General features: G+C 42.8%; 1 protein-coding gene across 1 annotated transcript in view; it reads left to right on the top strand.

Annotated features, from left to right (window-relative positions):
- Window positions 1-22484, top strand: part of AFF3 (ALF transcription elongation factor 3) — a 274813-nt gene that overhangs the window by 221644 nt on the left and 30685 nt on the right. The window contains exons 10-12 of the mRNA XM_062578442.1: window positions 9929-10097; window positions 17960-18997; window positions 21008-21132. Of these exons, the coding sequence (XP_062434426.1) occupies window positions 9929-10097; window positions 17960-18997; window positions 21008-21132 (1332 nt within the window). The remainder of the gene's footprint in view (window positions 1-9928; window positions 10098-17959; window positions 18998-21007; window positions 21133-22484) is intronic.

Here is a 22484-nt window from a genome sequence, read left to right as displayed (position 1 = left end):
TTGACCCTATAAGCACAGAATATAGGCCCCTTAGCAACCTAAGCTGTATACTTATTACCACAGAAATCTGAAGTCATCTCATCGTTTTCCCTACACCCGGACAAGATTAGTCCCAACCAAACACTGGAGATCTTCATGCTGCATTCCACTCCCAATCTTTAGAACAAGTGGAGAGAATGAACTGAACCCTATGGCTATGGAGAGGAGATTGAATGACACCTCCCTTGTTTCCCATCCTGCTCACTGTGGATGGCGTGGGGCATGCCAGGCATATTGCTTCAGCCACCATTATGATCCTAGATTCCCTTTAGTCAATCAAAAGAGGTAGGTATCTCCAGAGAGCATTTTTGGGTGCTTTAGTTAGGCAGTAGTTAGGCCCTCTCGTAAGTTAAGAGCATAAAAATATTGTTCATACAGACTCACCGTTCTATACTCTATTGGCCGGTTATTTCAAGATCTGACCAAAAGGATCTAAATCCACCTTGATTTAACTCAGCTACATACTTTTTTAGTCATTTTTTTCAAGCTTTGCACAGTAGATAATGTCCCAGATAAAAGAGTCCTTATTTGTTCACAAAGTCAGCAAATTGGCTTGGCTGAAGTCTTCAGGGGCCATCTGCCAGCTGACTTACAAACAATTCTTAGTACTTGTCACTCTTTACACTCTATATTTCCATTCATCTCTCATCAGATCAGGGCCTTTCTTCCTGTTTTCACTGACTGCAATGTAATTCTCTATTTTTTTGTTTATCTGAAGTACTAGGGCCTCCTACCCTGGTATGTGACACATCAAGATTTTATGAAAAAGGTACTCCTGTGGAGCACTCCCTCTCTCTTTAAGGCCATTAGTTCAGAAGTCCTTTTTTCAGGTGGTAGGATTTAGTGTCTCAAGTGCTTCCCCATGATGAAAAAGAATTTGTGTGGAGCCTCGTGACATTTTTATTTTTACATTAGCCCACTCTGATGAGACTTTCTGACAACTGAACCATCTCCTGTTCCATCTCTGGCTAATCAGGCAAGCCAGTGGAATGCAGGCATATCTTTTACCCTCATCACAGGAAGCAGAATGGATCTCATCTCCAAGTGTACCTACCTTCTTCAGTGGACTTAGGTAACCTGATCTCACACGGACAAATGCACTCAGGCTGTCTGGGGACAGTTGGCAATTGCATGTGCAGCAACTCCTCACGCTGGCAGGAAAGGAACTTCCTCAAAGTGAGGAGAGAAGAGAGAGAATTAAGGAAGAGGAAAAAGTGGAAAATAACAGGTAGTTATTACAAGCAATCAATGAGTGCCAGAAAGACATCAAAAGCCTCAGTACTATCAGATATGGAAAAGTACTGGCTGAGATTGTCAGCCACTAGTACCATGTACCTGCTGTGCGCAAATGAGTCCTTTTTCCTTCTTCCAAAATCTCATTTTCTCAGTCCTTTCCTGGACCTTTTGGAATGAAAAAAATCTGACTTGAGAGCTAGATTCTAATATGAAAAAAATATATTTGAAATATTCTAGGAGATTAATTGATTTGCTTACCATCTCCACTCTTTCTCCCTTGCCTTCAGAAAGAAAAGGGAAAAAAAAGAAAGTGAAATGAAAAGAAAAACTACAGTGGTTGTTGAATGGAGTCCCTTCAGCATGTCTTTTCAGTTCAGTATATTTGACCATTTCTGCAATACAAGAGGGGAGCAACAAACCTGATCTCAGCCAGGGCATCCTTTCTCATCTGCTTTTTGGAGAAGAATCCTTTGAGTGATGCTGCTTCTGGAGTATGGTTGTAACTCTGTAGCACCTTAGCCATCATGAAGAAGAACCCTCACATAAAGAGCATTAAAGATACAAAAGGTGTGTCCTACATTCCCTTTCAGATGTACAATTCAAAGACACTGGGCTTAATTTCCAACCAGCAATAAAAACAGGCCTCAGCCAGATAACAGGCATGATCTCAAATAGGAAGTTCCTAACTATGTACATCACCAAACTGATAAAGGGAGAAAAACACAACTTCTGGGAAAGAGAAGCACGCAAGAACCATCAATCTGCTGTTCGCTGGGGGAGATCAAGAGCACAGTCTTGCCTGACTGAATCTTCTCCACAGTTTCTTCCATATACCACTTATTTCTTTCCCCCTCAGAAAACTCCCAGTGAAAATGGCTCCCAGATTTCACACTGGGGACAGGAGGGCAGCTGTTTATAGACTATGCTCAAAATTTCATCATTCTTCAGGCCATTGGTCCCAGGGCATGTTCCAAGAGCAGCATCGGGCACATAGACTGTGCCTGGCACTTTTTAAGTCACTATATTCAGGGACATTAGGAGACTAGCTAATCTACCAGTGAGAAAAGACTCTTAGAGGCCCTTCTACTAAAGAGTTAACTTTCCTGGACCAGGGGATCTCACTGCTCATATTCAGCTGATGCAAGGTCAATGACAAACACACCGAGGAAGTCAGAGTTGCTTTATTTTTCTTGTGAGCAGGTCAAATAAAACACTGCTGATGCTCCATTTATCTGGAGCGACAAGCAAACACTTGGCAGCAGTGGAAAGCATACATTGGAATCTGGCACCAGCCTCCTCGCACAGCTGTCAGCCTGCTGACTAATCACTTCATCCCCACGTTAATGCTGCTCCAGGTCTATAGGACCCTTTCATCTCAGATACCCAGGCACACGCTCATTCTGATAGAGCTATTTATACAACAATGTTGCTATTAATTGCTATGTACTATTTTATTATAGGCTTTCTTTTTTTTAAAAAAAAAAAAAAAAAAAAAAAAAAAGTCTTTTTTTCAGTATTCTCTCTTTTTTACCAATTCTTTCAAGGTGGAAGCTGTGATCTGTCCTGCTTCCCATAACAATCAGGTCTTAGACAGACACCCCTAGACAGGTCAGACTGAATTTTCTTGATTTTCTTTTCTTTTTCTTTTTCTTTTTTTTTTTTTGAGCTTCATAGTTTGTTTTTCTGAACAGCTCCTCATATCAGTTTGTTTTTCTTTGGTGACTATTCTAGCAATTAAGCTACAATCACACTGTGTACACCTGACTCTCCGAAGAGACCTGATTTACCTTAGGTTTGCATTATCAGATAATACTTGCAGTCTTGTCAGCACAAACTATTTAAGCAACTCCCAAGGACAGTGTTAAAATATAGGTGGGGTCTATGAACTTTATTCTTGGCAGCTGTGCTTTATTAGCTGTGCTGGGCAAAGGTGGTACAGCTAAGGTAATGCAGTACTTTCACAGAAGCATTATATATTGTGACAAGTAAAACAACCTCTAGGATTCTCACTCATCATGACTCCCATTTCATACCTCATCCATTATAAGAATGAGGTATGAAAACATTTCTCTGTTTCCTAAAGATACTAACAGACTTCTGGGAAAATGTTTACCTGAAGAAGGGGAAGTGTCCAAATTATTTTTTTTTTTTTTTTTTTTTTTTTTTTTTTTTTTTTTGCGCTCAGGACCAAACAGAAGGCCATGGCAAGGCTAGCTGCCTTTTTTCTTTTAGCAAACAATAGGTTTTCACAATGGATAACTGTGAAGAACTCGAACAGTTAATTGGTTTCATGCTCTCAGTTAGTAAAGGTACAAAAAGATAAATTTGGGTCACTTCTGCATGGTGTTCTGACCAAGGATTTTCAAGTTCTTTCTACACTGTAACGAAGGATGTCTCCTAACACACTGAAGGTGGACAAGTGCCACCATTCCTATTTACGACTAGGATGGTGATCAGATGAGGGAATCAGAGGCCCAAAAGGGTCATCTGAGATGATCATTCAGACAGCACATGGCAGAGCTAAAACTAGAACAGGGGCTCCTTATGCTTACATTTGTGTGTTAAGTACAGAACCAGTCTTCCTTTGTTAAAACCTGGGGACAACTGGCAGTTCTCCAGTGGATGAGTATTTTAGGGTTTTTTGGTATCATCTCCCTTTTCCAAGCATCACTTTGACCATAATTTCCAGAACAAATGGATGGAATCCATTTTCATTCTGGTAGGATATCCTTATGGTACTGTTTCTTGGCATTGTACGGTTGCCTCAGAAAACTATGCCTGTATGTTATGTCACAACATTGGGTGGGCTGATCTGCAAGTCTGGGATAGACACCAGTGGTAAGCGTGCTTCAGACGTCTTTGCTGAAATGGAGTTTGAAAAAGACACACAGGCAGTAGCAAGAAGTGGGCATTTCCATTGCCTCTGTGATTCATTCACAATTATCAGCACAGGAATTCCCAACTTTGTGTATGCAAGACTTGCAATATCTTCAATACCAGGCAGTAGAGATAATTATGTGGATTTTGGCACATTGTTCTCAATTTGTACTTTGAGGATGTACTATGTGGAATTCGCTTCTGACAACAAAGGCATAAAGCATTTGCCACAAAAGACCTTAGCTGGGTTTTAGGTTGGTTTCAAGGGAAGAAGGAAATGGTATTTCAAATACTTTCATCTGGAATAAAAATAAAGGATTCTGCCAAAAGAGTTCCTTCAAACTGTGGAATATGTTTTCATCACTGAGTTTGAAATATCATTGCAGAGTCTTGGTCAGATTTATCGTTTGATTTAAACCAGAGTGGCTTAATTGAAGTCAATGGAGCTATGACAGTTTATACCAGCCAAGGGACTGGCCGTCTGTTTCAGAGTATTGTTTTCCTGCAGTTGGCCTACTTCCCTTGATCTTTAAACATCTCTTAAGACAATGACAGATTTTTCTTGGCCTTTGAAATACTTCACGCATTCATACAGCCTTCCTTAGGATTTTTTCCTACGTTTGTGGTATCTACAAATAGAAGTTACCTTCCCCATTCTTACGTCTCGCTGTTGACAATGTGACCCTTAACAGTGTCATTTGTTTATTCAAGTCAGCTCTTCATACTAACTGTTGTATTCTTCTTTCCTACTGGGTGTACCACTTGGTAGTGGTACAACACTTGGTGGGTGTTACTGTCGGGTGAGGTTTTACAGGAAAAACAGTTAGATGATCACAGCTAAGCAGATGACACTGGCTAAATGTTTTCCTATCTCCAGACATGGAAGCAAATGCACCAGAGAGAGTTTGATAGTGTTCCTGAGCTTTTTGATAACAAGGATCAGGATACAACTGTTGCAAAGTGAATTACACAGGCTGACTGGAGTCAAAAGTATGAAGTGTGAACATTTCATAGTCTTCTCTCTTGTTGCCAGAAAAGTATTCAGAGGGTCACTCTGTTATGTTTTCTTGGCACAGTCTTTTCTTCAAGGCCTGATTCCTCCTTGCTTTTCATTTTTGGTAATCGTTTTTATCTGCGTAAAGTGGATATAAGATGCCCTTACGCTGTAAGACTATGGAGAATTGGGATAACAGATTCTTCATGCTGAGATGGATTTTCCCCTTTGAATCGAATTAATATTGTTACCAAATACTTATAGTTTGGTAACAAACTGCATTTTTTTTCTTATACCTTGATTAGACATCCATGGTGTCTGCCTCTGAAATATTGAGACTGAATTACTGCAAGCTGTGTTTAGCTACCTAGGAATTTCATGTGCCCATTGCTGGATGTTGTGATTTATTATCAAGGAAAGTAGCGTAGCTGTAAGCTGCAGCTTAATACGGAGCATGAAGTAGGACCCAGATCCAGCATGCTTCTATTGAAGAGGTCTCCTGAGCGCGGCTGTGGCAACCTGATTTGGGAATCTCTCTCTACTGGGTGAACAGCAGATGCCTGGGCCTCCCTGGAGAGCTGTTTAAACCAGCCTGGTGCTGCTCAAAGGCTGACTGCGACCACGCAGTCTGGCGGAGCTAATAATCAGCTCCACTGCAGCTAACTTTTCAGGCTCCTCCAGGGAGTGAGGGGACTCTCTCTCTTAACCTGGATCACAAATAAGTTTGAGCAGGGAAGCAGTATTATTCTCCCCCAGCCAAGGTGTTTCTAAGCCTGCACCTCTGAAAAATACTTAGGCTACAGGGTATCTAGCAGTTTAGCAGAGGAGGGTGCCTAGTCCATTAAGCAGTGCAGCAAATAGGCCATTGGAGATTTGCGTGGTGTTCAGGTGTGCAGGTCCTGCTTTAGCTAGGATGATGGGATTACATCTGGTCAGAAAATTCAGATTTTGTTTTCATTACGAAGTGCCTTACTGAGCTGCTGGTACCTTTATGAGGAGTTTATTCACTCTCTCTCTCTTAAGGCAGAGAGTGCATGGTCTGATCAAGGGCTTTAAAGAAGAGTGGTTCTTACCCAAATTGTTGTTTAATTGCTTAAAATAAAAATATCATTTCTAAGATGTAGTAATTAATTCTGGGGCATAAGCCAGTAGGAAAATATGCATGAATGTTGTGTGCCATAGTCATCAAAATGCAAATAGGTGTTTTATTTTGACTGCATGATCTTGCTTACATACTTCAGAAAGAACAGTCCAAAATAGAAGTCATCAATTTAAAATAATGGTTATTTTTTACAAGAAAGCATGAAGAAATATGTAGATGGTTTTGCCCTGATCAACATAATACAGTGAGGATGCTTATAAAAGAACACTATATTTAAAAATGGAAAAGGTAGGAGGGACTCGAGACTTCAATAGTACCATCATAAATGAGAAAATATTGTAATGTTGTTAAATTTTTTGTAGTATATTGGCTACCATTAGAGCAGCAAACATAGATTTCCAGATGTTTGTGAAGAGTCCAACAGTTATATTTTATATCTATGGTTGTAGTAACAATTTCTATTCAGCAGCTTAGAAAAACATTTCATGTCACAACAGGAAAGAAATATTACTGTGGGATTTTTTTTTTCACCCTCGTCCCCCATATAGCAATTCTGAATACTTCAGTCAATGCCAAGTGAAAATGATATTTTGAAAATTAAAACCACAATCACTAGGGGCAGGACATAAATGTGCAGATGTTTTGTGATGTGGAAGAACTTTTCAGACAACAGTCACAATGCTGTTGGGGAGAGGACTGACAATACATCAGAGTTGGACACTGTCAAAAGCAGTTCCCTAAGCTATAGCATCAGAAAAGGCGTTAAATCAAATGCAGAAAACCTGCCTACAATGGCCCCTATTTAGCTCTTACTATTTTACTAGCAAGGGATTGACTATAATCTGTTAGTGCAAGTGAGCAACTTATATTTGGAGTTTACTGGAAGCTGGACAAATGGAAAACTGCACTGTCCCGAAGTAGCATGCAAAACACCAATTTTCCTTCTCTGAGAAGGAAAATTTTCCTAAGCTTATAAACTGATAGCATTTCAAGCACGTATGTGTCCTAATGCGGTTACACATGTGCCTGCCTGAAAATCTTATCTTTACCACTTACGCAGCTAAACAAAGAGACATCACGAATAACAGTACAAATAGCAAAAGGCGAGTTTTTGAAGGTGTGTGTTGTAAGCGGTACATTAACGCCTGTGCATGGCAGCAGACCCGCTGCCTCCCAAGGAGAGTGCACGCAGGCACGTCTGCCCCCACGCACGCAGCGCTGAGCCGTCCCGCCGGGGCGTGAGCTTTTACCGTGGCCTCTCTCTACTGCCTGAGGGTGACGAGAGGCTCTTAGAGGGGAATTCCAGGTTAAATATAAGTAGACATCGGCTTCTCCCTCTCCTATTTATTTTACTCGCTTTTAATTATTAAGGTGAGCCCACAGGTGGGGTTTTCTGTACGAGCTGGCCCCGTCGTGCCTCAGAGGGTGCAGAGAGCTTGCTGGCCGGGGTAGGATTGCCCAGGAGAAACTATGAGCAGCTGTGCCCTGTCCTAGCAGAAGGAGGGGGCCAGAAGTAGGGAGGGGGGTAGCTATGAGCAAAAGGCGGTTCGGCTGGAGATGGGCTAAAATAGCTTGTACGAGACAGGCGGTCCGTTGGGGAAGCGTTGACATATGTTAGGAGAGGCAGGGATAGGGCCAGGGACTGTGCGGCCAGGGAGAGTCACAGAGTTATAACCTCATCTCTGGTGGCCTGGCCTCTTTTCAAAGCTCCATAAAGTGCCTGTTGCAAGTGGCTTGTGTTAGGCACTACATACCAGTTTTTCAAAATGAGATACACCACTCCGAGGTAAAGACAATTCATTAGGTGCAACATACCTGTAAATAAGTATCAGATATTATTTCTCACAAAATGCATCTCCAAAATCACATTGCGTTAGCTACAATATTGGACTGACAGAGCATAAACAAGGGTAATGATAAACATTGGTGAACGGAATTGGGAAGATTGTTATTAGGGTACCGGTGTGTTTCATGCTGGGTTTATTTAACAGTCTCATTAATGATCTGGAAAAGGCAGTGAATAACCATTTAATTAAGTTTGCATTTGATACTAAATTAGGAGTTGCTGCAGACACCTCCGAAGGCAGAGAAATAAATCACAAGGAGCTAGAAGCATGTGCAGCAAAGAAGAAAATGAGATCTGGTGTGGGGAAAAAAAATAATAATCTTTCTGGAAGCAAATAATCAAAAATGTAGCTATTCAGTGGAGGAATTCTGGAGAACGCAATGTTGAAAGAGATGTAGGAGTGTTAATGGACTATATAGTCCATCACAGCTCTGGTATATGTTTACAGAAGCAACGCATGAGAGAGCAGGGAGGTAATAGCCCCTCATTGTAGGGCTCTAGTCCGAACCCATCTATAATGCAGCACTCCATTTTGGGCATCCTGTTATCAGAGAGATATAGACAAATTGGAATGAGTTCAGAAAAGAGCCATAAAAATGATCCCATATCCCTGGAGATAATGACTTACGAAGAAAGATCAGAAGAAGTAAATATGTAAGGCCTTGTCTGAGAGATGATTGAAGTAGGGCAGGAAAACAGTCTGCAGATACGTGAAGGCAAAAGGGAGGAGGATAATTTATCATAGTAACTATTAGTAATAGGATGAAATAATAAGTAGCAACAGTAAATTTAGAAAGGGCAACCTCAAGTTGAATGAGGGGAGAAATTTCTGACAGTGGAATTTGGGTTCGTTTGCAAAAAAGCTTCCCAGGGGTAAAAGTGAAAGCTACATTCAAGTCATTTAAAATCAAATTGGAAAACCCACCAGGAAAAGCACCCGGCTATCGGGAACAATCTTTCATTGCCTGGGGAATAAGCTGGATGACTTAATAGGACATTTCATACCCAAGTGTTTATGACTGTGATATTTTAATATGCCTCGTCAACTACTTCTGGAAAATACACATTTCTGCTGTTGTCAGGCCTGATACTACAAACACTTGCATGCAAACATAACTTTTAGAAGGCAAGCAGCTCTGCTGACATCATTGCCCTGCTGATGTGCAAAGAAAAAAAAAACTGAGCTCTTAGGAACTTTTGCAGGATCACGGTGTTAGTTCTTGCAGTTGTCAATGTCAAGATGGTGCATACAGGTAACCACATTATCTTGGCTTAATCTGTTTATGGAGAGGTAAAGAATTGTAGAGAACAAAAGATAGGAGTAGGAAGCTCTAGAGAGAATGCATTATTATTGTTATTATTATCACTATTACTATTACAACTTGTAAATGGCTGGTAGTGTGGAGTTCATTTCAGTTTCTTAACTATTCACCTTTCCCATCTCCTGCTTTCACCTCTGTGTAGAGTGTTCATTAGGCACTATAAGACTGCCTTCTCTGCTCTGTTTTTTTTTACCGTGTTAGATATTTTTAATGTATCCTAAAATGTCTATTGAATGAGAAAAGAGGCAAGTTGCAGTGAAAACCTTATCCTTCCTCACAGAGATGGCAAAGGCTGGAGATTTATATAAATATGCAGCTAACTCTGAATCTTTTCCCTGCAATTAAAACAATGTAATGTTCAGCTCACTTCACCATGCTTTAGCAGCAAAGACATGTTTACAGGCATTTAGACAGGTACGCTCGCTGAAACACCGTCGTCTTTATGGTTTGCTTTATGATGTTGTTTTCTTCTTTTCCCTCCCTCCTCGTCGGTGGGCTGTGCATGGGACCAGCAGCCTGGTTGTGCCGCAGGCCAATTCCCGAGCCACAGGACTCTCCAGCAAGGGGTCGAGCAGCAGCAGTTCCAGTGAATCCGAGACCAGCTCCGAGTCTGATTCGGAGAGCGAAAGCAGCTCCAGTGAGAGTGACGGCAGCAAGCCCTCGAATTATTCCAGCCCAGAGGTAAGGACATTGGCTTTTTATGACTTCGGGTGGCAAACCGTTATTACACCCACTCAGGCCTTTTCTCCTGCCAAGCCAACACAAGGAGGCTGGGGGAGATGCACAAAAAAATGGAAGAAGAAAGGACCAAGGATCCTCCTCCTGGCACAGTCTGAGATGCATGTGATAGGGGACCCTGGGTCAGATTAAGAAATTTGATACAAAAATAAAGAAAGAAATAACCCTGTGATATTTTCCTCACATTTGAGATGTGTGGAGCTCCTTGCAAGGCTCACAGCTTGCTTGAAGTTTTGTGCAACTTGGCCTCCATAATGATGGTTTGCTGAGTGCGTAAGTCCTAATGTGGGCTCCCAGCATTGCAAGGGAACTAAAGGCTTGTCTACACAGGGAAGCTATTCTAAAATCAGTTTGGGGGTGGATTTTTAAAGTAAAACAGTTGTTTTTCATTCACACACCTCCCTCCCCTTACTCCCCAGGTGAATCATTCTCTGGTGCTGCTGCCTTTGTGTGATTTAGTTTAATCCACCTCCAAAATGGACTAAAACAAATTACTTATGGTGCAAAATATTAGGCCTAAACTTGTCATCCACAAAGCTAATACTGAAAATTTCCATACATGGACAAGCACTAGCTGTATTACAACTTATCTACCAATGCTGTGCCACCTCCTGCTTTCACCTCTATGGAGCACTCAACAGACACTGTAAGGCTGCTTTCTCTACTATGTTTTTTTTTTAAAAAAAGCATCAGGCTTGATATTTTTATGTATTTTGGTCAATACACACCTTAAGTACAAAACCATGAACTCCACAGCCACATCACACACATTAATGAATGTAAAAATATTCAAAACTGGCAGCAAGCTTGTAAACACACATGAAATACAGTCAGTAGATTTGCCTGTTTTTCATAAAGCATCCAGTCATAGGACTTTCTCCTCTGACAGCCATGTCTCACCTATTCTCTGACCCTGAAAAATTATACTTAATACCAGCAAGCCTTTTCTTGTATTTTGCCCAGTATTTGGGGCCAAGTTTTCTATCAGGCAAAATACAGCACTCACAGAAATGTCCTTTGTATATTTCTCTTGGATTTTGTCACTTTTTTTCCTTATTTAACACACATCTTCCTTTCTCTCTTTCCACACATTATTTTCAGATCTATTTCCAATTAATTTTCCTCTCACTTTCACCCCTTTCATAAATCTCTCCAGTTCTCTCCTTTCTTTCCCCTCATTTTTTCTTTCCTTTAGTCTTTCCTTCCTTGATCCCCTCTCTATACAGTCCCATTTCTTATTTCCCATTCTGTGAGTTCTCATTCTACCCTTTAGGACTTTGTTCTCTCTCTGTCTTGTTCCCCACTGGACTTACTGCAGATATTTCGCTCTCACTCTGTATAGGATGGAAAGGAAGGGACTAAGAGAGGAAAGAGCAGGAAATAAGAAGCTCATGAGGGAAAAGAAAATATGAGATAAAAGAGGAAGAAGCATCATACCTAGGAAGAGAGAAGTGTTTACCAAAGTAAAAGTGTGTTTATACAGATCACCTGTGCTCCTTGCAAGTGAGAGTGGCAATTCCTCAGGAAATGGGGGAAGTGAATTAACTGAGGCAGGTCATGGATATCATTGAGTCAGACAGAAAGGGTGTTCTGAGAGGGACTGAAAGTCATGGAAACATGGAGGAAATGTCTCCTGATAAGTATTTTTATATATATATGTATATGTATGTATGTATATATATATATATATATATATATGTATGTATGTATATATGTATATATGAATATATATCCTCTCGAGATCAGAGAGATCTACTACTAATACTACGGTCACGAAACAGCTGCACTGCTCCAACAGATTGCTTGTCTCCTTGCATTATATTTGTGTGGGTTGCCTTCTAGGACATTCTGAAACTATAAAGACTCAAAAAAATGATGGCTGCAGTGGTTATCGTAGCTCATTCCTTGATGGAGTATGAGAGAGGCCATAAGGTTCATCTGGATAAGGTTGAGGTGTCCCAGGCAAGTAAGTCATCTGTGCTTTTCCCAGGAGCCATCACTTTCCCTGGCCCAACATGCAGCTGGTGGCACCAGTTGAAAATGTGTTTATGTGAGGCCTCTGGATGGAAGTCCTGCCTGCCTTGCATCAGTGCTTTAACTTGCATTTCAGACACACAGTGAAGCCATCTTCCTAAAGTATAGGCCATGTTCTTACCTAGTAAGTGGAGAGAGACAAGTTCTTAGAAGTTCTTTAGAAGGAATCCTTGTTCACCTAAATTTATTTAGTGGACTCAGTCCCAGTTATAGTTTTAAGATGAACTTCATCTATTGGATAAGATAGAAGAAGGCATCTTTGCATCAAATGCATCTTTGCCATTGCATAAGCAGATATTGATAAACGTAGATACGAAGCTAGGAAGGAAATACATATTTCCAAGTTGGGAGGAACTCCCACAATCTGAAATACCACATAAACATACTCAAAGATTTTTATTTCTAGGACAACGTATCTTCTACATTTGAAGTTATATAGAATTGGGATTGCTGTTTCATTTCCTCTGTATGTTTTCCTCATCTCATTTTGAGATCTTTGAGTTGTTTTCAGGTTCTAAATGCTGTTGCCTGGAGTGTGAAAGTAGCTCGTTGCAAAACATACGTAGAAAATAGATTAGATTAATTGCACCCTAAAAGTATCTGTTTCGTTCCATTGACTATTGAGAGCCTGAAGTGACTAGCTCAGCTGTCTACACTTTATGTCTGCAGTAAACTAAGAATAACGGCTGAGCTAAAACAGGAGGCAACATTCATACTGGTTTCAGTGATGTGGACAAATTAGGGTGCCTCAGACAGTAATGTGAGTAGTTACAGTTTTGTGACCTGCCAAACGTGAAATTATGAGCAAGGGACTGAGACTACTATTTCCTGTTTCTTTCCTGAGGTCATGAACTTTTTGCATGACCTTCACTAACGTCATAAATGAGCACTCTGGAAAATAGTGACGTCTTGTCCTTCCAATTATTTGAGACAGTAGGAAAAAAAAACTTAGGTCTCAAGTCCATAGAAAGAGCTCAATTTCGTAAGCTAAGAATTTGGCTTGCTCATTCTTTGTTGCATTGAATTATCATGCAGATCTTTAAAAAGGCTGAGCTTGGCTAAACAGGCAGTAAACTCCCACTTGCAGGAAAGGCTAGAGGGAGGAACTGGCAAGAGGGAAGCAGAGAAGCCGTTGCATGGGACAGAGCATCAGTGGCTGTTTCAGCACAGCTCCTTTCAGTAACCAGGCTGTTGGGCACCACCATTCACACACACCAGATGCAGTGCCCTTTACAACCTCCGCTGCAGTGACCACCATTACCAACAACCATTAAAGCATTTTCCTTTTTCACATGCATCTTTTGTCCATGCTAGGATATATTGTTTGGCCTCAAGCCTCCGGGTTGTGACTGACCAGGTCAAGCTTAAGTGATTTGTATGGTAGTGCTCTTTCCCACCTTTTTCTTTCATCAGCAGAGAGCAACCTGCTATCACAGCACTGTGCATCAAGTGCTCCAACTGCCTGGACGTTGGTACGGATGGCTGAGGAGCCATTGCCTATAAATTCCTGCTGTTCCCTCAGGCATTGTGTGGCATAGACTCTTTTCTTTTTAGCTTAGTAAATAAGAAGTGTAGGTGTATCTAGCAGACTAACCAGATGGTGAGCATGCTCCTGTCACCTCACCAATCTTTTTCAGTAATGGACTTAATTTGGGGGGGGGGTAAAGAAGAGTTGTAGTTTTAGTGTTCAGGGGGTTATGTATCCTCTGTCTTGTTTTCCAAAGAAAATTGCTTCCACTCATCTCTGTGAAAGTCTTGATTGGATTTCCTGACTGATACTCCCTGAAGAAAAGGGAATTTTGCCACTAGACCAACTGTGGACACTGTCTTTACCTTTGCTAATAACATTCATGGGCTCTAGTTGTCCCACGTTTACCATTCCAGGACAAAGACTACAAAAATCTCTCCCTTACAGAAAACTCTCTGTGGCAGGAGCCACCTCTTACAGTGTGTGTTCACCATACCTAACACATGCGAGTCCCAGTTCTAGTTTGATAAAGTGGTAGTAACAACACTGATAGTAGTAGCAATAAAGTAATAATAATAATCTATGACTTAAATACAATTAAAAAGCACCATGTTTGTATGAGGATTACCCTGAACTAAATTTTTGTTAGTAAGGCTACACAAGCAAATTGTCATAAGGAGAAACAAGTGTGTGGATTTACAGTGGATTAAGTGTGCTGCAGTGATGGCTCATTCCTACCCCATAGCAGGTTAAGTACATGCACAGTATTATAGCCTATTTAATCCCTTGATGAAAGTGGTATCATGCTTCATATTCACCATGGAATTAACTGTATCTGAAGTCCCTCTTTGTAATAAGAACTGTAGTGAACCCACCACTGTTAAATAGCCTCTCAGCCCAGCAAGCTTTTCTGGATAATATGTTTTGAAGAAGGTTTCTTTTGGACCCCTGCCACTGGTGCCTCTGGTGGTACTTGTAGCTTTGAAAAGATCTAAGATATATAGATGCTCTTTGTGGGAGTCACCTCATCTAAATTTGGACACCTGTACTGCAGATACCTACAGCTGCTCATCACCTCAGCCTCCCTTTTACAGTCAGTAGAGAGGAGCAGACATTTCTAGCGCCCAGCTCATTTGGCCTGTTTCAGACATATATGTCAAGATGAAGTGAATCACAGCCTAGAAGAGGAGTCCATTGACAGTAGAAGAAACTCATCAACTAGCTCAAAAATAGTTGTCTACATTGTACAGATCAATCCACCCACAGTTTTTAAGGAAATATATCTCATCCTTCTGTTTCTCAGATGAAGCCTGGCTCATGTGTAAGTCTGTGATGCCTTGGTCCCTGGAACCAGCCTTGCTCTGATAGAGGTGCCTGGTTTGGCTTTTCATGGCAAACTCATGTTTTCATTGCAAGTCAGCTTCACTACAGACCGGTTGTTTCTGTTGTGTCTGTATGGACACCACCAGTTTTAACACAAAAAAAAAAAAAATCTGCCAAGTTTTTTTTTTTTTTTTTTTAATAAGCTCTGGAGGGCAGCATATTTCTTTGACACAAAAGCTAAGGGATAGAGACCTTTCTGCTTCCTGATCATGCTGCATCTCAACATCTTTCCATCCTTACATGCTGCTGAAAGTTTCTCACTTGAGGCAAGCCAACTTTTCCTCTGAAGAATGGTATGTGATCTGCTTTGGGGGATGGCGTGGACTAGAGAAATAGGGATTTCCTTTTCCTCACGCAAATAATTGCAAGTAGGCATGTAAAATGGATTGGCAAATGCTTTCAAGGGATTTTTAATGAGGTCTGCTCCTCTCTGTTGGCTGTCATGATTATGTTCCCTTGCAAGGTACCTTGCTTTTGTAAGGGATTTCAAAGTACAATACTTTTCAGTTAGAGCAATCAATTGAACAAAATACTTCCCAAAGTAAATTGGCATCACTGATGTATGCTAACAATCTAAGATATTCCAAAACTGTATCAGGCCACCAAAATAAAAAGACAAGTTCAAAAATTCTGATTGTTAAAATTTTGATTCTTTTGATTTACTTTATTGGCTGTGAGCTTTTTGCTTTAAGAAGACACATCCTGAAGTATTTTTTCCAACACTTTTTTTAGCCACATGGACTGGAATTTTTCTTTAAATAAACTCAAGATAGGTACCTAAGCCCATAATCCCCAAAACGGAGGTTTTCAGAAAAAATAGTGAGCGTCCTAAGACTCCTGACAAAATTAGTAAAGCTTCAACACTGCTGACACCTTTTTTTAGTTGTCATCGTTGGCTTACAGTTTGGGAGTGTACTTATTCCACCAAAATAGCTGATATTTCACTGTAGGAAAGTACCATACTGCCAAGTTAATGACACTGTAGCAGTTAATCACAGTTTTCTGCTGTTTACTATTATCCCCTGAAATTCCTATTTTACAGATCATTGTTTTAGAGAACAACAAGATACGTAAAGAGACCAAATGGGATGTAAGAGAAATGCTGAAAGTTTTTCTGATCCTTTCTGGTCCTTCTGAACCTTCTGTCTGACCTATACTTACAGACAGAGCTTTTTTATTTTTTTTTCCATGTGCTGCTGCTATAGGTTCTTCTGTGAAATATGCCCACTGAAGACTGCAGAGATCTGTGTATACTGAACTTTTTATTATATATCTAGTAAGCTTCATATATACATAATGTATGGCACCAAACTAAATCTGTCCCTATGCTCTACAGCAGTTAGGAACTGCTGTTTATTTTACATAAAGAGTTAAGAGTTTTAAAAATATGTGTTCAGCCAACAGAAAGGCTGCCCGCCTGTCTTCCAGATTTACAGCTAAGGAATGAAATTCATCATGTAAGATATTACAGAGTATGCCTGAGAAAAAATAAACTTAGTGCAATTCAGCAGACTTCCAGTAGGTATTGGCTAGCTGACTAATGAGTAAATTAGACACTTTAGAAAGAGGGAATATGTGTATGACTTGAATTGCAACATCTATCTTTTTTGCTTATTTTAGGAACTTTTGCTCCCTGTAGAGTGAACAGAGCCCTCGGTGGGCAGTTTTTGGAGCCACATTTAGCTATGCAGAAACCCTGTGTAGGCTTCAGGCACCTTCTTTAAATACCTGAAGTTGGAGTGTAGATATTTTCTCTTGAGCCAACTTCTTTCCAAGCAGAGCATAGAGCAACGATGGTTTTAGGTCAGACTCACAACATGCATTCTGATTACTCAGCAATTACTTTTGGTCCAGTCAAGGTAAACAGGAGATTTTTTCACATTGGCTTCTGCAGGTTTAGGATACGGCTGGCCATCTACTCCATCATGTCTTTTTTTTTTTTTTTTTTTTTTTGCCTCTCCTCTTTGTTTTGTTACATTCAAATAACTGATTGCAAGAAGCACTAGAAAACACTTGTGCATTGTTCTGAGATAACATTGTTGAGCTGTGGTTACATTTGAAATCATAATTATCCCTCTCCCGCATTGTCCAAATGCCATTGTATTTTAGACGGTCTCTTAAAACTTGATCATGTTGTGACAGGAAAGAAGAGGAAAACTAACAGCCATGAAATACTTCACAAAATGAGTACTTGACAACACCAGCACACACCAAACATTTTTGTGATCTTACAGGATTATAACATCAGCTGCAGTAAGATGATATGAACGCCTGGTTCTCCCTCCCTCTCCTCACTGCTGCTTCTTTCATGCTTCATAATTGTTTTATTTAATGCAGCGATACAGTACACAAAATATATACAGCCTTGCTTTCTTACTCGCCACCACTCCTTAGCGTCAGCTGTACCCTTTGCTGTTTCTCCCCCTTTTCTAACACCACAGTGTTTTATTCCCTTTGGAGACTTGGAAGTATGGCCCAGTAAAGCTGACGCCAACTGCGCAGCCCCAGCCACCCTTGGAAATCGTGAATTGCCCAAGCTGTGTCCCCTTTCCCGACTCCAAAATGAACAAAACGTCGCCACCCCAGCCGCTTGCCCCCACACCCCCTCGCTCCCCTGGGCGCGCTCGGTGCCCTGGGCCGATGCCTCTGTGGGGAGCGGAGGGCAAGGAGGGGGCTCGGGGCTGGCAGTCCCCCGTGGTGGCCATGATGGTGGTGGTGGCCATGGTGGTGGTGACCATGGTTGTGGTGGCCTCTGGGGACCCTTCCCGCCCTTCCCTGGGGCCTGGCTGGCCCCTTTGCTCGGGGGGAGCGGCGGGACCCCATGCTGGAGCGGACCCCCACCTTCGGACATCTCCGGGGGAGCCGCAGAGAGCTGGGACGGGGCTGGCACTAAGCGCTCCCTGCTTTGCTTCCCTTCCAGCCCACGCCACCCTCGTCCAACAAGTGGCAGCTGGACAAGTGGCTGAACAAAGTCGCCCCGCACAAGGCGCCCATCCTGACCCACCATGACGGCCCAGCCCTGGAGAGCCATCCCTACTACGGCCGCGTGAAGCCGGAGCGGCAGGACTGCGAGAAGACCCCGGCCGTCGGCGCAGCCGAGCCCTGCGGCGGCGACAGCCGGGTCCCCGCCGCCACTGCCGCCGCCGGCAACGGGGACGGCCCGCGGCCGCGGACCGCCAGCAAAGCGCCGGGCAGCAAGGGCGGCAGGCAGAAGTCGCCCCCGGCCGCCGACGGCGGGCTCCCGAGGCGGGCGGCCAGCAAGAAAGCGCCGCGCCGGGCCGAGAGGACCTCCGCCGGGGACGGCGCGCCGTGCCGCGCGGCCGAGGCGCCCGCCGGGAGCCACGGCTTTCCCGAGCACGCCGCCGGCGACCCGCCGCGGGCCCGGCCCGGCGCCGGCAGAGCGGGGCACCGCCGCGAGCCCCGCTCGTCCACGGCCGGCGAGAAGAGGCGGACCCGGGGGCCGAGCAAAACGGCGCCCAAGTCCAAGGAGTTCATCGAGACCGAGTCTTCATCTTCGTCGTCTTCCTCTGACTCGGGCTCCGAGTCGGAGCGGGAGGAGCGCCCGCTGCCCAAAGCGCCGGCCGCGGCGGCCGGGGCCGAGCCGCGGGCCAAGGACTCAGGGGGCAGCGCCGCCCCCAAGCCCCACGGCGGCTGCAGTGCCTTTGGCTCCATTAATGCCAGGACTAGTAGTGAAATAGCAAAGGAGCTGGAGGAACAGTTTTACACCCTGGTTCCTTTCGGTAGGAATGAGCTCCTGTCTCCTCTGAAAGACAGTGATGAGGTAAAGTCGCTGTGGGTCAAAATTGATTTGACTCTTTTGTCCAGGATTCCAGAGCGCTTGCCCGAAGAGCCGCTGGCAATGAGCGCCGGAGCAAACGAGGCGGCCAGCCTTCAGCAGACTAGTAGCGCTGACCCCCCCGCAGAGAAGGGTTTACCGAAATCTAGAAGGAAACGCAAGGTGAGCCGCGGGGCCGGGGGCGGGGGCGGCTGCGGCGGGGCGAGCAGCGAGCGGGGATGCTGCCCGCGCCCCCCCCTCTCCAGCCGGCGCGTGGCCGCGACGCCTTGCGAGGAGGCGATGACGCTGCCGGCCGCCTTCGCTTCCCTCGCTGTGGTGCCCGCAGCCAGGGTGGCAGCTTTCCCCCCGCCGAGGGCCCTCTTCCGCCCCAAGGCCGCAGCTGTCCAGCTGCGCCAGGTTGCTGGGCTGTTGGTACCAATCTGACCCCAGAAGTCTCTCCGAACTGGAACTGCCACCTGCCCAGTTTCTGGACAATTTTACTCTGCAATCGTCTGTTGCCTTTGGAGCTACTGCGCAGGCTGATCTGTCCGGTCCTTGGGACCAGCTATCCAAAGGGGTCTTTTTTTCTCTCTTTTTCCATTTTTCAGCCCTTTTTTTAGTATCTGAAATGTAGTAGCCCTCTTCTGGCCGCTGGTAGAGCCATAACAGGAAAGCCTGCTAAGCTTTGAAATGCATTTGTCTGCATTTTCTTTAGCACAGAAGTAATTCCATAATACAAAATGATGGGGAACAGGGCAAGAAGGCTCAGAGAGTGGCCAAAACAAAAGATTTACCTTCGTGCCTTTGGAAATGCTAGCGTGATATTGGCAGGCTGTACACCCAGAAGACAACAAGAGGATATGGAAGAACAGCCAAATAAATACAGTCATTCTAACAATGACTTAATTTTACTTTCTCTGGCACGAACTACTTGTATTCGTCTGTCTTGAACCACTGCTGTTGTTGATGTGCTGTTGTTAGCAATAAAATAAATACAAGACATTGCTAGAGTATCAAATTGCCCCACAACCTGGAATAAGACCTTCACTGTGACAGTTACTAGGCAGACTCAGAATATACGGCACCCCTTCCCAAAAGATTTTTAAGAGTAAGACTAATAAGAAAGGAATCTCAGGCATAACTAAAATTAAAAGAGGTCGTTATCACTTCCATCCCTGTCATGACCTCAAGAAGACAAGCAAAGTAGAGACAGAAAATGATGGTTGAGCATCAAGGTATGGGATGATCTTCACCCCTGCAGAGTGTGAGCTGCAACATTAACCCCGTAGCAGCAGCCACAGTGGCAGCGTGTAACACAGGAAATGTTGTTGCCATGCAGCAAAGCAAGAAATACAGCAGAATCAACATATCACAAGTAAAAATCAGTCAGTACTGGAAACTGGATAACAGTTAGTAGTGGAAATGGATGTGGGAGGCTGGGAAAGCAGGGCCACTGGGAGACGGAGACAACATAAGGAATTTCACATGAAATCAAATAAGGGCAGGAAACATGGGCTATGTTCATACTACTAAGCCAGATAGGGCCAGGGTAGAGAGTTCCAAGCAGCAGCCTACAATCATCCATCTTGCTAAATTGTTAGCATGCGTGGTCTTTACCTGGGCCAACTTCTGCTTTTCCAGATGATATCTGGCCATGGCTCAGCACCTCACAGAGCAGGGCCCATTTCCAAGAGGCAGTCTAAATATGAACACTGGTTTGAAGGAGGGAAGAGTTGAGCCAGGTGAATGTGAGCTGTGCCACGCTGGCTGGCCTCAGGGCCAGTTGCTGGCCTGTTGGATTTATGCAATATGGCATAGGCAAAGTCTCCGGTGCCAGGAAAAGAGAGGGAGAAACTGAAGAGTTGTGAGGCCAAGGATCAGGCAAGAGAAAATTGCACAGGAGATGGGCAAAGAAGGCAATATAAGGGAATAATGTCCTAAAGTGGAAGTGGGGAAGTGGCTGAAACAATTCAAATTTTATATCGTACTCCTGTGTTTACAGACTGGCTCCTTAGATTTTCATTTTTCAGAACATGGGCCAGTCTTCTATAATACCTGTTAGGTATATCCTCGAAGAAAGCGTCATTGTTAATACCAAAATACCAGAAAATCTCAGCCCCTGAGTTATCAAAATGTTCTTGGTTCTATAGTAAACCCAAAACCTACAGGATTATCATTTTTCTCTTCATTCAGTGTGAGAATGAGGAAGAGTACAGAGACATCAAGAAGACTCATTTAGAACGAGAGAGTTCTTCACGATTAGCTGCTTCTGCTCATAGCACCACAACAGCAAATCACTGCAATATGAATGAAAATAGGTAAGCATTTCCTTATTTACCACTGAGCCATACAACTAGTTGCAGTTTAATGCCATGTGTTATTTTTGCCTTTAATAGGATTTATTTTTTAATTATCACATTTTATGTTGAAAAATTGCCCAGTGTATTCTCCTTTCTTCTGGTTTAATGAACAAGTTTGCATCTCCTGACACATTTATATGCTGGCATTTTTGTTCTATTGCACAAAGAAGTTGTGAGTTCAAGTGTGAGGCTTGTGGAATAAATAATCACAGCTAGAGCAGTGCAGTTGTCCAAGACGTATTCTGAAACATTATGCTTTAGACACCATATGTTGTAGACATCAATTCATGTAGGTGACCATATTATACCCTTTTTTTCCTTACAGTGTTAGAAGTTTCAAAATTAGAGTTTACCTGTATGTCTGCGTTTATCTATAAACTCTGTGGAAAAGGTCAAGAAAAATATTCGTAATAATGCCTGCAATCCAGAACGGATTAGATTTGCACATTTTCAAGATTACAAGCAATTTATTCTGTGTAATTAGCTGGTATTTTAGAACAAGAAACTTAGGCTTTAAAAACAGTCAAATTTCCAAAGGATACCGCTATCTGCTGGCTACCTACGCATTATTTTATGCACATAGACCCCTATCAATGTCAGATCAATTATACTGAGTTTCTTCGGAGGCTTCCAGCAGTCACACTTAGTTCTTAAAGTTCTTAGAATATGCTGCTTTGTACATGCTGTTCATCAGTATTTCAAAAAAATCATTTTCTGGTAGTATCAAGGTAACTCTTGTGATGAAATTTCTAAAATGAGAGAATATTGATATTTGTTGTAAGAAGCTTTTCTATTGTACTCATCACTGATGAGTTTCAGCAGCTCATTAATACTGGAAAAAGTCATGGAAAAAACTAATACTAATAGTGCATATTCAGAAATATGCATTCAATTTCTTTGTCCTCATGTGTGTTTCATAAAGTGAGAACAATACATATAACAGTTTATTTTATTGTGGCTGATTGTGTGCAGACTTGCCATTCCTGTTACCACAATATCATATGTTTTATGTCACATTCATTTTCAGGGAATAGCATGGTTGTCATAGCCTACTGTGTCACAGGGTTAATTCTACCCTTCCTGGAAGCAGTACAATAATTTGTGTTTTGCTTGACATTTTATTCAGTACTCCTGGTAGTAATTGCACATTAAAGAAACAACAAAGAAGGTCTTAAATGCTTGTTTGCCTTCTAATTCTTCCCTAGTCTGTCCTGCTTCTGAGATGTTTATGTGATTTATGCTACTGTAGGACATGACATCAAATGCTAATATTCCCACTGCTCAGGAGGGGCTACAAAGGTTGCAGCTAA

The sequence above is a fragment of the Rhea pennata genome, chromosome 1, assembly GCF_028389875.1.
Source record: "Rhea pennata isolate bPtePen1 chromosome 1, bPtePen1.pri, whole genome shotgun sequence".
Lineage (NCBI taxonomy): Eukaryota > Metazoa > Chordata > Aves > Rheiformes > Rheidae > Rhea > Rhea pennata.
This window is presented reverse-complemented; position numbering and strand designations above follow the sequence as displayed.